Source organism: Sturnus vulgaris, chromosome 4, assembly GCF_052056855.1.
Source record: "Sturnus vulgaris isolate bStuVul1 chromosome 4, bStuVul1.hap1, whole genome shotgun sequence".
NCBI lineage: Eukaryota > Metazoa > Chordata > Aves > Passeriformes > Sturnidae > Sturnus > Sturnus vulgaris.
In genome coordinates, this window is record NC_142246.1 from 12126747 (window position 1) to 12141859 (window position 15113).

At 40.8% G+C, this 15113-nt stretch overlaps 2 protein-coding genes across 12 annotated transcripts in view; one reads left to right on the forward strand and one right to left on the reverse strand.

Moving 5' to 3' along the window:
- The window catches only part of EVC (EvC ciliary complex subunit 1), a 49451-nt gene extending 39112 nt beyond the window's left edge, over positions 1 to 10339 (reverse strand). For 5 of the 6 annotated variants that reach the window (XM_088163145.1, XM_088163149.1, XM_088163144.1 and 2 more), the window contains exons 1-6: positions 10154 to 10339; positions 7103 to 7213; positions 4688 to 4771; positions 3935 to 4167; positions 2926 to 3010; positions 616 to 714 (exon numbers count right to left, since the gene is read on the reverse strand). In XM_088163145.1, coding sequence (XP_088019271.1) covers positions 616 to 714; positions 2926 to 3010; positions 3935 to 4167; positions 4688 to 4771; positions 7103 to 7213; positions 10154 to 10324 — 783 coding nt within the window. In that variant the 5' untranslated portion in view covers positions 10325 to 10339. Of the gene's footprint in view, positions 1 to 615; positions 715 to 2925; positions 3011 to 3934; positions 4168 to 4687; positions 4772 to 6658; positions 6812 to 7102; positions 7214 to 10153 lie in introns of those variants that run through there. The other variant, XM_088163146.1, reaches the window with a different exon arrangement.
- A 78-nt stretch (positions 10340 to 10417) lies between these two features.
- Positions 10418 to 15113, forward strand: part of EVC2 (EvC ciliary complex subunit 2) — a 66693-nt gene continuing 61997 nt past the window's right edge. For 5 of the 6 annotated variants that reach the window (XR_015803016.1, XM_014895340.2, XM_014895343.2 and 2 more), the window contains exons 1-2: positions 10418 to 10648; positions 13933 to 13987. Coding sequence is in view for 4 of the 6 variants with exons in the window: in XM_014895340.2 (XP_014750826.2) it covers positions 10526 to 10648; positions 13933 to 13987 (178 nt within the window). In the remaining 2 variants the exon portion in view is untranslated. The remainder of the gene's footprint in view (positions 10649 to 13932; positions 13988 to 15113) is intronic. The other variant, XM_014895342.2, reaches the window with a different exon arrangement.

Below are 15113 nucleotides of genomic sequence, written 5' to 3' on the forward strand. Positions count from 1 at the left end.
TTCTGTGACTCTAAACTGGAAAGTGGAACCAATAGCTCTCCTATTTTCAACAGTTTTGTAAAGCTTTTTGCTCCTTCTAATAACCTTAGAAATAGTACTGTGACTCTACCTGAAATATACATTGAATGCCAATATGTATCTTCCAGTGCAGAAATGGCACACGGACTTCAACACAAGTACATGAAGGAAAAAAGGATGATGAGGGAAATAAGTGTATTTTCCCCTGATGAAAGCCTTGAGCTTTTTACAGCTACTTTATTTCCTGCTATTTTATTATCACCAAAGATACCTGGGACCAAACAAAGCTCTTGATAATTAGAAATCATTGAATCTGAGTGAATAAGGTTTAAGATGTTCTGTTTTCTTAAATGGATTCCACTACAAAATATTTTACCTTTAACAGATTACAGAGATCATTTCATGCAGCAACAAGGAGGAAAAGCATACAAGGTAACGAATAAAATTAACTAACAAGAGAGTTTCTTTGCATTTTCTCCAGAAATAGATTACAAATGACATTGCTGTTCAAAAAGGGTAGGTGAAATGGCGTGCTGTGGTAATAAGATTAACTCTTATTTTGTTTGGTCTTAAATATTAACCAACAAACCTACTTACATTTTCCTGATTTAAAAGGATCTTCTTCAACAAATCATCAGTAATCTTCTTTTTACGATGGAAGTCTGTGAGGTATATCTTGAAAATCTGAATAAACATCTGTTTAAAAGGAAGAAAACAAAACCCGGGTTAAGTGGCTGTTCATCATATTAAGGACATGTCTGTGATAACTTCTGCTGATTTACATCAATCAGGAAGATTATAGCGAATCATAAGTGAAACAATAGATAAATTAACAGATATATCTATCACCAGTGACTCTCCAGTACTTCCACTGTGAAAAATTCTCTTGTTTTGGCTCCAGTGGGATGCTGGAAGATGGTGTTACACATAATCTCATACATCCTCGTAACCAGACAGACACGTTTGAAACTATTCTTGACTGGAGAAAATGACGATCACTTGAAAATACAAAGCCCATTTTTCTAATGTTTAATGAACCCCGAAACTGAAAGATATTAACTATTCAAAAGATACTAAAGACTCATTACTCTGACTTCAAGTGTAGTCAGCCACATGATACATCAAACATTTTTATACACAACTCAAAAGAAACTATCTCAGGTTCTAGCCAGTTTCTCTTGCAAGAAAAAGATTCCATTTGTGTGCCCTTTTTTTTTTAATACTGTAATACTAGTGTCTTCAAAAAGATGTTTTTGAATTTTTTTTAACAGTGGGAAAACTTTTGCTTAACCTTTTCCTCTCTTGCTTCAATTAGAGTTTCAGTGTAAGATTAATTCACTTCATATCTAACTGCTGCAGCATTTTCCATTTATTGTGGAAGTAAAAATACATGAAATTTAACAGCCACCTGCCTGCTCCTCATAATTTTGAAAGTGAGATGACGCAGAACTTGCCTGCTTAAAACATATAAAACCAAAAAAAATACATGTTTATATACAGAAACAGTTATTGAAACAAATATTTCACGTGAGCAAAATCTGGGAAATATATTATAATTAGAGCTCAATAGAAGAGAAAACTATACAGCAGTCACGCATTGGATCTCTTGTGAATGCTTTGGACGGGAGTTTGGCAAGTTTTGAACACACTACCAAGATACCATATACAGTAAAAAAGAGGGGCTCAGGAGAAGACTGAAAGAAAAGGATAGAAAAGACTGAAAGAAAAGGATGTATTTCCTCAGACCTGATGCTACGAAAGACTGAAATCAGAGATAGCAGAGTGGGAAAGGAAGAAATTATTCTCAGACTGATTTATGTTTTCCCTTTTCTTCCCTCTAGCTATATATAAATATAAAGCTATTTAAATATTCAGCTAAAGGTCAAAGTCACTTGTGGTACTGTCAGTTGTGGTGATTTCTGGTGGGCCACAAAGCGTATTAAATGCCCATTTTCTCTTGTGTTTCTGTTATCACATCACTACGTTGCTACTTACCTTCCTTTAGAAATTGATAATTAACTTTGACATCAAATTCAACTTTCTATCATCAAGCTAAAATTCCTACTGGAATCAGATTGCAAGTTCCCTCTCTCATCTAACTAGATGTGGATAATCCATCAGATGTGAAACAGCTTCCCAGGTTTATTTTCCTGTTTCTGCCTTTGGGTTCTGTAGAAATTTGTTCAGAAAATCTCACCGTTTGAAATATTCTCAGTGGAATTAGTAAATTGTAACAGAAATTACCAATTTGTTTAAACAGAGCCTGAGAAAAGAGGGGAGGAGAAAGCTACAGACTTTATATCCCGATTCATATTTACTGAGCTAAAACTCAGTAGCAGTAATGTTGCTGTACTTGATCATAGCTAGTCACCACAAACAATCATTACTGAGTATCCCGTGGCTTTAATTGTACTTTTTTTCTTTCTTTTTTTTTCCTTGTCACTTTTGGATGATGTGACTTGATGTAGGTAGTTATCTATGATTTAAATGGTACCTTAATCCCTCAGTCATACAAAATCACAACTATTATATTTATCACAATGGTACTGATTCAGTTGAACTGAATTTTTAATTTTATTCCAAAAGCTTTAAGTCTTTGGAGTTGCAACACACAAACAAGCAAGTTTGTCCTAAAGACAAGCTCATCTATTAAATAATTTATAACCTTTTTATGAGCCTCAGGCACTGTATATTAACCTCTGGAGAAATGCTTAAAACCAAACTTTTGTATTTGTTATATTGGTATTTCACAGACCAGTATACTTCATTATATTTTACTTCTTTAGGAAACTCATATATATGCATAGGAGGAGAAAAATAGAAGACAATAATGTGGAAATCCAACTAAACTGATATTCAACGAAGATGTTCAAAACAATGAGCTATAAATGAGATATAAGTACCTACCACATGTTTTTCTTTTCTGAGTTCAGTATCAAGAAGCATGAGATCTTTTAAAGTAAGACTGCAAAGGCAGAGCTTAACATCAAAACTAAAACAAAGATTAAAAATGCATTAATAGCAATCTAAACGAAAGTTACACAAAAGGACAACACAATATATTTCATTTAACCACTAGATTCTTCTAAAAACATTGCCTCAAAACAGAAGTGAAGTCACTTTATTTCTACATTGCCTCCTTTAACAGAAAAGATTTCTGTATGCAAAAGTAAACAAAACAAAGCAGTGCTTTTAATAAAGTTGGCATTGCAGCTTCCTCTAGAAAAAGACAAGGTGAACATAGGCATGAGTGGATACAACCAGTGAAAACATGGCTTTAAATTGAAACAGCCATAATAAGAGTGGATATTTTGTAAATATTCTTCATTGCTAGTACCTTTCCCAACCCCCATGACACAAATATGATTTTCTTATTCTTGCTGATCAGGGTGCAGACACGTGTATTCATCTAGGGGTACCTTGCCGTGGTGCAGCCAAAAGGAAATCAGACCTGACAGTCCATTTCACTTACCTCTACCTGCTCATCATCAGTGTCAGAGAGGAACTGTTTGCCCAGAGTAAGACATGAGTAGTTCCCATTAAAACAGAGAGAACAGACCACTGAGTGTTCTCAAGGCACCTGCAGTGTGAGATGGCATTGCACAGTGCAGAGGACTCCATCCCAGCACACGTGAACTGAGCATACAAGCCAGAACAAAGACATCTCCTTATCCTAACAGTGATACACCTTTTATGAGACAGCTTTTGGCCAGTTCTGATTCCCAAAATTTCACAAAGAACAGGATGACTTCCAACAGCTTAATGTATTCATCTCTCCAACAACTTTTTTAGGGTTATAAGCAGATAACCCTGTGCTACTGTAGCGACTGTGTGCATTCATAGCCAGCCTTTCACCTTTAGTGACTGTTCTAAAAATGACAGGAAATGACCAAACAAGGGCAAGTTTACTGCTTACCTCTCACATGTCAGCACTTCAGGGAAGCTGGCCACCTTTAGGAAGGCTCGAGCCTGAAATCTGTCATCGCTTGTTGTGGAATGTATTGATGTGGAGGAACTACAGTCCTCTTTGTCTCCCTGGCTCAGGGATCCCAGGCTGCCTGACATAGATGTCTCCACCACTTGATTAGGCAGAACTGCCTGCTTTGGATTCTCATGCAAAGATGGATTGGATGAGCCGTCTGCCAAAGGCTATAAGTCAAAAGAAATTCATAAGGTCAATTAATACAACACAATAAGGAGACAAACACCACATCAATTTTCAGTGTTTACTTTTAAGTGAAAAGTTAAACAGTATACACAGTAAAAGTGTTTCCATATACATGACAGGCTTTTGCATTGCCCAGGAAAGCATTCTTCTGTTGTAGTTAGCTGCTTGGTGCATTCTTTCACTCTTCCTTTTAGACCCTTGTGGTGTTTTTCTTATGGCTCCTTAGACAGATCCAACTTCAATTAATGTTAAGGGGCAGACAAGCTCTCTTAAATACACTGAAAATTGACTGGACATCATGTAAAGCACTGCAAGTTTCAGGGGGAGTTGAAAGCAGCAGACACCTTAAAGAATAAGCCCTAAGTCAATAGACTATAAAAAAAATGAAAGACCCCTATTAAGCAGATTGGCAGTCAATTTTTCTCCATTACTTGACTCTGCAATTTACTCTGACACAGAATGATTGTCATTAATTTTTACAAGTAGAATCGAAAACCTTACCCTAAATTTCTGGTTGATGGGATAGATCACTTTTGCCTTTAATGCAAATGCTGTGATGTTACTGTTCAGAGGAGGCTCACTTTCCTGTATGGAAAAGAACAGAAAACCATTTGGGAACACCAGCAGATCTGGCAATTATTCACTGTAAGTATTGTGTGCTCCTTTTTGTTACACAGCTTAAATGTTCCTGTTGATAACTGTTTATTGATTCACTCTGCTTTGGTTCAAGAAGTTTTCTCACAGGGCTCATTCCGAGTAGGAAAACTTGAAAAGGGAACTTGTCATTACCACTGCTACAAAATATTTTTAAGTCCCCAGGAGAAAATAGATAGTATCTGGTATTTGCAAGGTATTTTCATTTTGTGTCTTGTCACCCACCTCCATACCCTTAGCAACAACTAAAGATTTTACAAATGAGACTGATAATAAAAACTACTAAATGATAATGTGCTTCACAGATGTCATCATGGCTATAAATTCTGTTTTTCAATTTAAATAAAGAAAATAATAGATTAAGCGAACCCAGTCATCATTTTGTCCCAGGAAGAACTTTTATAATACAATCCTTGCCCAAAATCAAAACAATATAACAATGCTTTTCCAAAGAACTTTCAATAGATAATGAATTCTTTTCACACAACTTTCTGTATCACATAATCTGACTTTCTGCTGCTGTCTTTTTCTAGAGACTGGAACAATGGGATCATCATTTGTTTTGAGAGGTTAGGTATGGCTTAATAAAAGTTTGGCTATAAATAAAAACCCAAGCACTAGGATTTCCTATTTTATCTCTTTTGGTTTTGTCATATGAAAAGAAAGACTGATTTGTTAAAACACAGGGTTTTTCATACAGCTTTTTCTAGGAAATATAAAAGCACTAATAGAGTCTAAAAATTAGAAATGGAAAGAGAAGAGCAAACTATGTAATTCCCTAGACCTCTACCACTGCACTTTTTCATGTCCATTTCATTTATTTCCAATTTTTGGTTTACTGATAAAGTATAGAACACTTGCCCATAGTGAGCAGTCCCAGCACTGTAGTATCTCATCAGGGACAGGAGTGGACAGAGCTACTTCTCTGCAGTGGCTGGAGATGGAGCAGTCAGTGCAAAGCTGGAAAGCTGCACTGCAGTGTGCTAAAACTAATATATCCTGCTTCTCAGCAGGCATAAATAACACACAACTATTATTAATACAGTAATTATGGCATTATTGCAATGTGGAAAGCTTCAGAATGAAAATACCTGTTTTTCTGAATTGCTCTAACCTAACTAAAAGCATTTTCCACCTATGCTTCTTCATAAAATGTCAATTTGATGTTAGTAATAGCAAAAGCCTCTGGAAATCAGAACAAATTAATAGAAAAAAATACATATAATTTCAGTAGTTAGACAAACAAGTGGGAGAAAGTGCCCTCAAGTAACAAGTTTACTTCTAAATGTCGTATAAATGAGCCATGTTATGGAAATGGATATAGTTGTGAACGATCACCTTTAGGAGACAGTGATCCCATTTCAAAAACACTGGTAATAAGCATAAAAATGTAAAATTGTTTAAGTTCTCCCACAACATTTACACTTCAAAAAATAACTTAATCCATGCTCATTTGTTATATTCTACTCTAACTCAAGCAAAATGACCAGCATGTTTTGCCACCACTCCTGATCACAAACCTGAAATGAAGATTCATCACCTGTCAGGATTTAAACCAACAGTTTAAATGTTAACAATAACATTTTCTTGAAATCCTGAAATCACTTCTTGTTACAAGCTAAGCACCAGACTGGATGGTTTTGACTGACATTTTATGCATGTATTTAATTTATGTATAATAGACTGAAAGAGTCAGCTGAACTGCATATTTTTAAATGAGCAGTTTAAATCACAATCTTTAGCTTCAGCAAGAGCAGTCAAATCAGCTTTGGGTGAAAGATAGTGATCTAATGACTAAAAAAAAGTGAAGTTACTTACATTTTCATTGAGAGTGGGTTGTTAAGTTTATATTTCTACTTTTTTTCACAAGTTCTCTAATCGTCTTTGAATCCCAGCTCACAGTGGTCTTTCAGTACCTACAAACTTTTTCTTATGTTAATAGTGTTAATTTATCCCATCAGACATTTGAAACTAAGGAGGACATAGAGATGAAAGCAAAGCAGACTGTCAAAAAAGAACTCAGGATCTTGATTAAAATATCCAAAGAGTGCCCATGGGGAAATGGAATTCATAAGGGGAATAAGTGCTCGAAATGGTTGCATTCATAAGCAGCAATCAACTCCCACTCTCCATCTTACACTTTTTCTGAACACTTTTTAAAGTCTCTCTCCAAACCCACTAAAATTAAGACAATTTGAAGCAGGCCCTGAACATGCTCACTGCTACATGCAGCAAAATGGACACCCAAGAGCAGAGCTTTACCTCCAGCACCATTTCCTCTTTTGATGAGTAGGGTTCTGCTTTACTTTTCACGAGTGTGTGCTCTTTTTCATCAGTGCTGAAGCTTTCCAGAAGTCTTTGAGAATCATCTTTCTGAAATTCCAAAAGAAAACATAAAATGTAACACTTGAGATCATACAGATTAACTGGAAACATCTTCCACAGCAGCCTGGATACATTCATGTCTCCATCATAAAAGTTATTCCAGTATTAGTTGAAAATTTTGGAAAAATACAATCTGAAAACGAATGAAAATTTTATATATTCAGAAAGGAATAATTAAAATTAATGAACTTTTCAAATTTGTCATTCCAGAAGTAGAATTTTAATCTAAAAATTTAAGAGGCTGTAAACATGACAGATCAATTCATCTGCTCTCTCTCAAAATGTCATACTACAGACTATAGAGTCAACCTCATGGTCTGAGCTCAAACATCTCAATTACAAGCAAGTTAACTAAAATTGTCTGTAATTATCAGCAATAAAGAGAATGCCATGTATTTTTGCTCCCTGGCCAGGAGACAAACTTCCTAAATGAAGCTTTATGTGTGTGGAAGCTCCTGCCATGGAGAAGTAACTCTCAAAAAATGTTCATCACCTTCCTTCCCCAAAAGCAGCCCATATTATTGGCCTCACTTCACAAGCACAAAAAGGCACTGATAGGGACACAGATACTGTGTGGAAATGAAACCTCCTGCTACACATCTTCCCTACACACTGTAGAGATCAGAAAACAATACGAATGTGCCTCCCTCCAAACACAGCATTGGAAGGACATTATTTTTTTAAGCGAAGAAAAAGATGGCAGCCACACTACATGGACTACTTTTAAAATTATTTTTCAGGTTTTCAATCCACTGACTACTTTTTGATGTAGTCTAATCATACAGCTGCAGCCACTACACGTCACTGCCTTATGGAAAGGTTTGCCTTAAATTATTCAGCCACAGGTATGTCAAGTAGTCCATTTTCCCAGAACACAGAGAACAGCCCAGCTTTGGAACACATTTAATCCCTTACAACTTGCCTCTATCACCTCTCCGGATCTTAGATGGTGTAATAATTCAGATTATATTCTTGGGTTTGCCTTCTCAATGTGCTGAAGTGCAGATGCTGGCTCCTAAAAATCTACTTATGAGAAAAGAGCAGCTACAAATCTCCCTCAGCAATCATGTAATTTATTTGTTACCACGGTAAAGATTTCTACTTAAAACTATCCCAGTCTATCCTATGTACAAATCAACAAATAAGGGACTTATGCATCCTCCATGCATCCAAGTGCAACAGATTCAGGCTGAGAGCTATTAAACACTGATTAATTGGGGCTAAGTGACAAATGTGTTGGCTTACTGTGGTGCTTAAAGCTGCTTCTGACTCCAGGTACTTGCCCTGCTGCCAGGTTAAGGATAATTTAGGTGCTTGGGATGGAACACATTATACTCAGGAAAGCTATCCTGCTTTTGACTTTGGATACAGAAGGCTGCAATAGGTGCAGCTCAGCACCTCCTTTCTCCATAGCATTGGTGGGGCAGATACTGGGAAGAAGGAACAGCCTGTTCAGCTGGGGAAATCAGACTCACACCTATGAGGATACAACCTTCCCACCTTACAATGTGCTCTGTATGCACCAGCAAGCAGTTTATTTTTCTTTCAAAATAAACAACCCTTTTACAGCAGCAGCATTGATTTTCATGGCATTTAAAAATCTAAATGCAGCTGAAGATCCAGACCAGGGAGAACTGACAGCTTCTATTCCCTGCTGACATTTATGACATGAAGGATTAAATTGTACATGGCTACATTTGAGTTGGTAGTGGCAGTACAATAAAAATACACCCATTAAGGCAAGGGAAATGAGCAGTTGAATCAGAAAGTCTTGCACTTGCACAGGATGTATTGATCCAGCATTTGAAGTGCCCCATAACTAGGCTAAAGTCTGGCTTCAAACAGCTTCAATCCTCCAACTTAAAAGCAGTTAGGAACTAGAGAATTTGTCTCCTATGTCATGTTTAATGATGATCAACAACATGCAACAGAGCTGTTATAACTCATAAAGAGGTGTGGTGAAAAACCAAGCCAGACCAGACCCCTCACTTGCAGGCTGGCAGAACTCTCTGCAGTGGTCCAAATCCCCCAGCTGTGCCAGCACCAAGCACTGCTACATCCAGTCAGTCCAGCATGACCTGGGTCTAAGTACTATGGCAGAATAAAGCACAAACCAATAACAATTCTCAGAAAATATATCTGCCTGCTAAATGGGTGCGTGCTGCCTCTGCAATCTTTGAGTCCAAACAAATATTATGAAATAATGAGATACAAACCACAGTACTTAAAAGAAAACAGCACGCATGTTATTAATTAAATCACACACTTTAGAAAACCCTGTTAGTCTGGCATCAAGCAAATCATCAACAATGCTCAGGCTCCTTTATTTCTTTAGGTATCCATGTGCATACCCTCAGTGCAAAGTTACTGTTGTGGGCTAGTACTAATACTCTGTGCTGTGCTGTAACATGAACTTCGGAAAAGTTTTAGAATACTTCGGAAATAACATTAATAGTTTAGGGCGGAAATTAGTGTTTATTTTCAATTATCTCACAAAGGTTCTGCAAACCGGGTCCATCTTCCATTACCCCCAAAAGCAACACTGCCTCGTACACGAAGCGGTGGTTGCGAGAAGCAACTTGCAGGTCACTTATGCTAGAGATACAGGCCAGGGGGGCAACACTCCGAACACGTAAACACTTTCACCGGCCTCCTTTTAGAGCTAGTGCGTTTCTTGCAGCAACTATTTAAAAGAAGTAGGGAAATCCTTTCCAGCAGAGGTGCGGCAGGAATCACAGTAGGCTCCCCACCTACCCCGCTGCAGAGCGCGCCCTGCCGCCGCGCTCGCAGCCCAGGCTGTCCGGGGCAAATCCCGCAGGCGGCACCTCCCGGGCCCTCCGCCCTTCAAACCTTCGCAAACCTCTCCTGCTCCCCCGAGCTGCTCGCCCGCGGCCGGCCCGCGCCTCCCTCCCCGCCGGCCCCGCGTACCTCTCCGCCCCGGCGCGGCCCGAGCGCGCAGCGGCAGAGCAGGGCGGCGGCGGCGGCGCCCAGCAGCAGCCCCAGCAGCACGGAGGGGACCAGCAGGGCAGGCAGCGCCTGCAGCGAGTCCGCCCAGAACTGCAGCCCCACGGCCCGCGAGCACTCGTCCACCGCCGCCATCGCACGGGCCCCGGCCCCACGGTGAGGAGAGGGCAGGGCATGAGGGGAGGTCCCGCTGCTCGGGGGCCCTCCGCCCCTCGCCCTCGCCGCGGTGGGAGGAGACCAATGGTGGATGGATGTGGCGGCTGAAACCGGGCCTGATTCGGGACAACGCCTGGCAAATCTCCGCGGCGCGGTCCCGCGGAGGGTCCGCCTGCCGCCATGCGGTGGCCGCTGGCCGGGCTGCTGCTGGCGCTGCTCCCCGGCGGCCCCTCCGCGCCCGCTCAGCCCCTCGCAGCGGCCACCGGGCGGGGCCCGCCCCGGGAGCCCTGCGCTCGGACTGGGGTAAGCGCTGTGCCCGCCGTGTGCGGGTGGTGAGCGGCCCTCGGCGCGGCGGTCGATGGCGGGCTCGGGGCAGGCCCCGTGTGACGGTGCAGCCCCCGCGGCGGGCTGAGCTCGGCAGCGGGGCCTGGCTGAGCACCGGCCGCTTCCCAGGCACTGGGGCGGCGGGCGACGGCCCGAAAAGCTGCCGGGCGTCGGCGCGGTGAGGCAGCCAACAGGTTCTGGACAGGGTCCTCAGGACAAGAAAGATGAGGAGGCACTGGAGAGGGTCCAGCAGAGGGCCAGGAAAGCGATGAGGAGTGTGGGGCATCTATACAAGGAGAGACTGCGGGAGCTGGGCCTGTTTAGTCTATAGAATAGAAGACTGAGAGGGGATCTCAGTGATACATGTAAATATCTCAGAGGTGGATGTCAAGAAGATGGTTCCAGAATCTTTGGTAGCCGGAGACAAGACAAGGAGCAATGGCCATAAAGTAAAACACAAGAAGTTTCACCTCAACACGAAGGCACTGGCACAGCTGCCCGAGAGGTCTTGGAGTCTCCCTCTCTGGAGACATTCCAAACCCACCTGGATGTGTTCCTGTCGCCTGCTCTAGGTGACCCTACCTTGGCAGGGGGTTGGACTGGATGATCTCCCGAGGTCCCTTCCAACCCTAATGTGTCTGTGCTTCTTCTTGCTTCTGAGCAGCGGCCCTTTGTGTTTATCTAGTCACAGCACCCTCTGCTCACTGCTGTCAGTCTCCACTGAGGAGTGCAGAAGCTTTTAGGATGGAGCTTCTATGTTCATTATTTGTCCTTATCTAGGTTTGTGTCTGTCAAGCCATTTCGAATTATGTTGACATAGTTGTCTTTTGCCCATGTGCAGAATACCTTACTGTGCAGTGGGGATTACAGTGAGTCACAAATGATAGTTCGTGGTAGGATTACAGAAAGACTAATGAACAGGAAGTTGTATTGCAGGAAAAAAGCCAAACAACTCCCCTGCAAAACCAGGACCCCCCAAAACCAACAAACAGTACTTTCCCAGAAGAATAAATTAGCATAAAACTTGGGGAAAAGTTTCCTGACGATGTTATTAGATTAATTACTTTTGAAGGATTATGTGAGTGCAGGTCCATGGAATTGGCACTACTTGCTGATTTGGAGCCCCTTGTGATGTCCTCTGGTATTCTGGATACACAAGAGTGGAAGACTTCTGCTGAATAATCAGGCTGTATTTTTCACTGAGAAGTGAATGTCAGATATGGCAGAAGGAAAAACAAGAAGTGCCTTTACGTCTTCTGTAGCTGACACACACAGACGTACAAACACCATAGATTTTGTGCATTAGCTGTTGTAAAACCACACAGGAATAAAAACCTGGAGCCTGTGGAAATCAGGAGCCAATTGTGTGCTGATTTCCTAGAAAATAGGAAATAAAACTTGTTAGCTAGAAAGCCACGTTTTTAGCATTTAAGTCTTTATAGCATATTTAGTCTTTATACGTGCTTAAACCATTGTCTACTTTTTTGCACACTCATAATGCAGCTGTTGACATCTAACACTGAAATTCATATATATGCTGATTTAATGCATAACAGTAATATTTGGGATTTATATTTATAAACAAGTTTGCCTTTAACATAAGACCATATTGATGGTTTATCTTACATCAATTTAGTAGGCTGGTACACATTTCCTTGATGCAGATAGGGACCTACACTGCTCTAGAAATGCCTGGCAGGGCTTGATACCCCTTTAATGTGATTTCTGTTGCTGCATATCCATATGCATGGATGGAAGGGCACACAAACAGCAGTTTTGGTCCCCTTATGGGCCATTTATTCAAGAGTGAGACACAATGACATGTGAGGGTCCCTCCAGCTCAGAAGGGACTGATTATGTGCATAATAATAGTAATAATAATAATAATAATAGTAATAATAATAATAATAATAATAATAATAATCTGTCTGATTTATTCACCAGACAATTTTTTGTTTCAGCTGCTGCTGTAGTTTCCTGTTCTTTCTGTGTTCTTGAGGTGCTTGGTCGCTCAAAATTCATGGTCATACAGATTGCTTTACCGATGAAAATAAATTAATATTGTCATTAAAGAACTTTGCCATACCTCAGCTTGTGTGTAAGAATTCTGATCAGGAGACCAGGAAGAGCTGTACAACAAGGTATTTGGAAATAGCCTCTAGTGAAGAGCTCAGTGCCTAGGATCTCCCAGAGCTGTGTCCCAGAGCTGCTCAGAGTTTGCTAATGTTTGTTTCTGAGTCCCTTCTTTCTCTCAAAGAGTTGCTTCCAATCCTGTATGGACATGTTTTCCAGAGGCTTCTGGTGCATCTGAATTTGTGAGATATCTTGCATTTTCTGTTATGTTGAGGGAAAGTGCCCTGTCTGAAGTGAGAAATATTTTATATGAAGGTAACCAAAGTTACAGCTCTAGCAAATAATCAGTGATGGCTTCTCTGAGCAGGCAAAGAAGAAAATTGCCCCTAACATGCTGTACTGTAACAGTGGTGTTGACATAAGTCTGTACTTAACATTGCTCACATGCAGTGCTTGGTAGCAAACAGAAACAGCAAGTGTGGCTGACGTCACCAGGCAGAGCTAAATCCCTGTTAATCAGCCCACATTCCTAACTCTATTAGCTCCTGCACGGAAGAATTTTTGATAGATGAGGACTTGCTGATATGACTACTACATCTTGATCAAAACACTGGGTAATTAAACTCCTTAGAAACATTGATGTTTTGAGCTGTGATTTCTGTAGCAGTCTCTGTGGTCCAGGCACAGGCAGACAGGCTGTCACAGACTGCCTTGCAAGCTGCAGTTTTAGCATGTGTTCCCTTTGAAAGGCTCTGTGTATTTCTCTGGAGGAAAAATGAGTCTAATGTCAGTGGAGTTGATCATCCAATGTGGACACATTCCCAGTGATCAGATTTTCCTGCATCTTCAAATACGCCTCTAAAAATGGTGAAGAAAGATTATTTAATAAAAGCAAACTAATAACCAGCCCAACTTCACTACTGTGTGCTACTCATCCTGATAGTATGCAGGTTGAGTACAATTTAAGCCCCAAGTGTGTATATCCATGCTGAGCAGCAGAGCCTCATGCTGCTTAACAAGCTGTTGGAGACCTCTAGAGCCATGTTGTGTCTCTTCTGGTGGGTAATTTTGGAGAAATTCGAGGCTTTGTAGAATAGGGTTCTGTGTAGTTGTGATGCATAAATTCAATGTAAAAGTTCAACAACAGATATTTATGAAAAGAGTTCTTTTTTATAATTGCTCTCTTCCAGGTTTTTGAAGATGACCTGTGGCTTCAGAAAGAAATGGGATGCCTAGGAATGGCAGGTATGCAACTGTTTCCTTGTATTCCTGTCAATGATCTCAGGTACAGGGAACATCTCCAGTGGTAGTTGTGTAATCTGATTGAAGGAAGATACCCCAAAACCTAGAGGAGTCACTTCGAGCTTGGAGTAGGTTCATCAGAGGGCTGACTGCCACAGGCTCCTTGTGTAAATTTGAGAAAATCACTCTGTTTCTCTGAGTCTCCAGTCTTTAATTTCTATACACGTATTATAAATAGTGTCCCACTTCACCCAAGTGCAGTGGAGATGAGTATATCCTGAAAGGTTAGGATGGCCTCATATAGCACATTAACAAGGCAACACAGTGTGTTACATAAACCTCTCCATCACTACAGTTCCCCAAGAGATGATTTCATGACATGCATTTGCCAGGAAATTACATGCTTTGAAGCAGTCATCAAGTAAGATACCTCTAATTTCTTTGCCCTGTGCCATGGCTAATTCACAAATGAGTTTATTAATTTAAATATGAAAGCAAGTAATTCAGATTTGCTGAGCTTATTTTTTTCCAATATTTATTCAATGTCATCTTTGCTGTTTGCATCCTGCTTTGTGATGGGTTGCAAATTATTCATGTGCCATCCACTGAGAGAGGAAATGAGTAAGGTTTTATACTTAAGAAAAGCTTTCTGGCCCTAAAAAAAAGTTGAGGATTTTGGCATGCCATTATCATTTTGTTAGTGGTTAAAATAGTGTGGCCAGCAGGACGAGGGAAATGGCGTCCCTTTGAACTGGACTCTGGGGAGGCTACACTTCAAATCTTGTCTTCAGTCGGCCCCTCACAGCAAGAAAGACACTGAGATGCTGGATGTGTCCAGAGGAAGGCAACAAAAGCTGGTGAAGAGTCTGGAGAATGAGTCTTGTGAGGAGTAGCTGAAGAAGCTGAGGTTGATTAACCTGGAGAAGACCCTCGAGAGGGACCTTTGCCCTTTCTGTACTACCTGAAGGGAGGTTATAGTGAAGTGGGGGTCAACCTCTTCTCTCAGGTTGAGGCGTAATGGCCTCAGGTTGTCCCTAAGGAGATTTAGTTTGGATATTAGGAAAAATGTCTTCATGAGAGGGGTTATACCAAGCGTTGGAAAAGGCTGCCCAGGGAAGTGGTGGAGTGG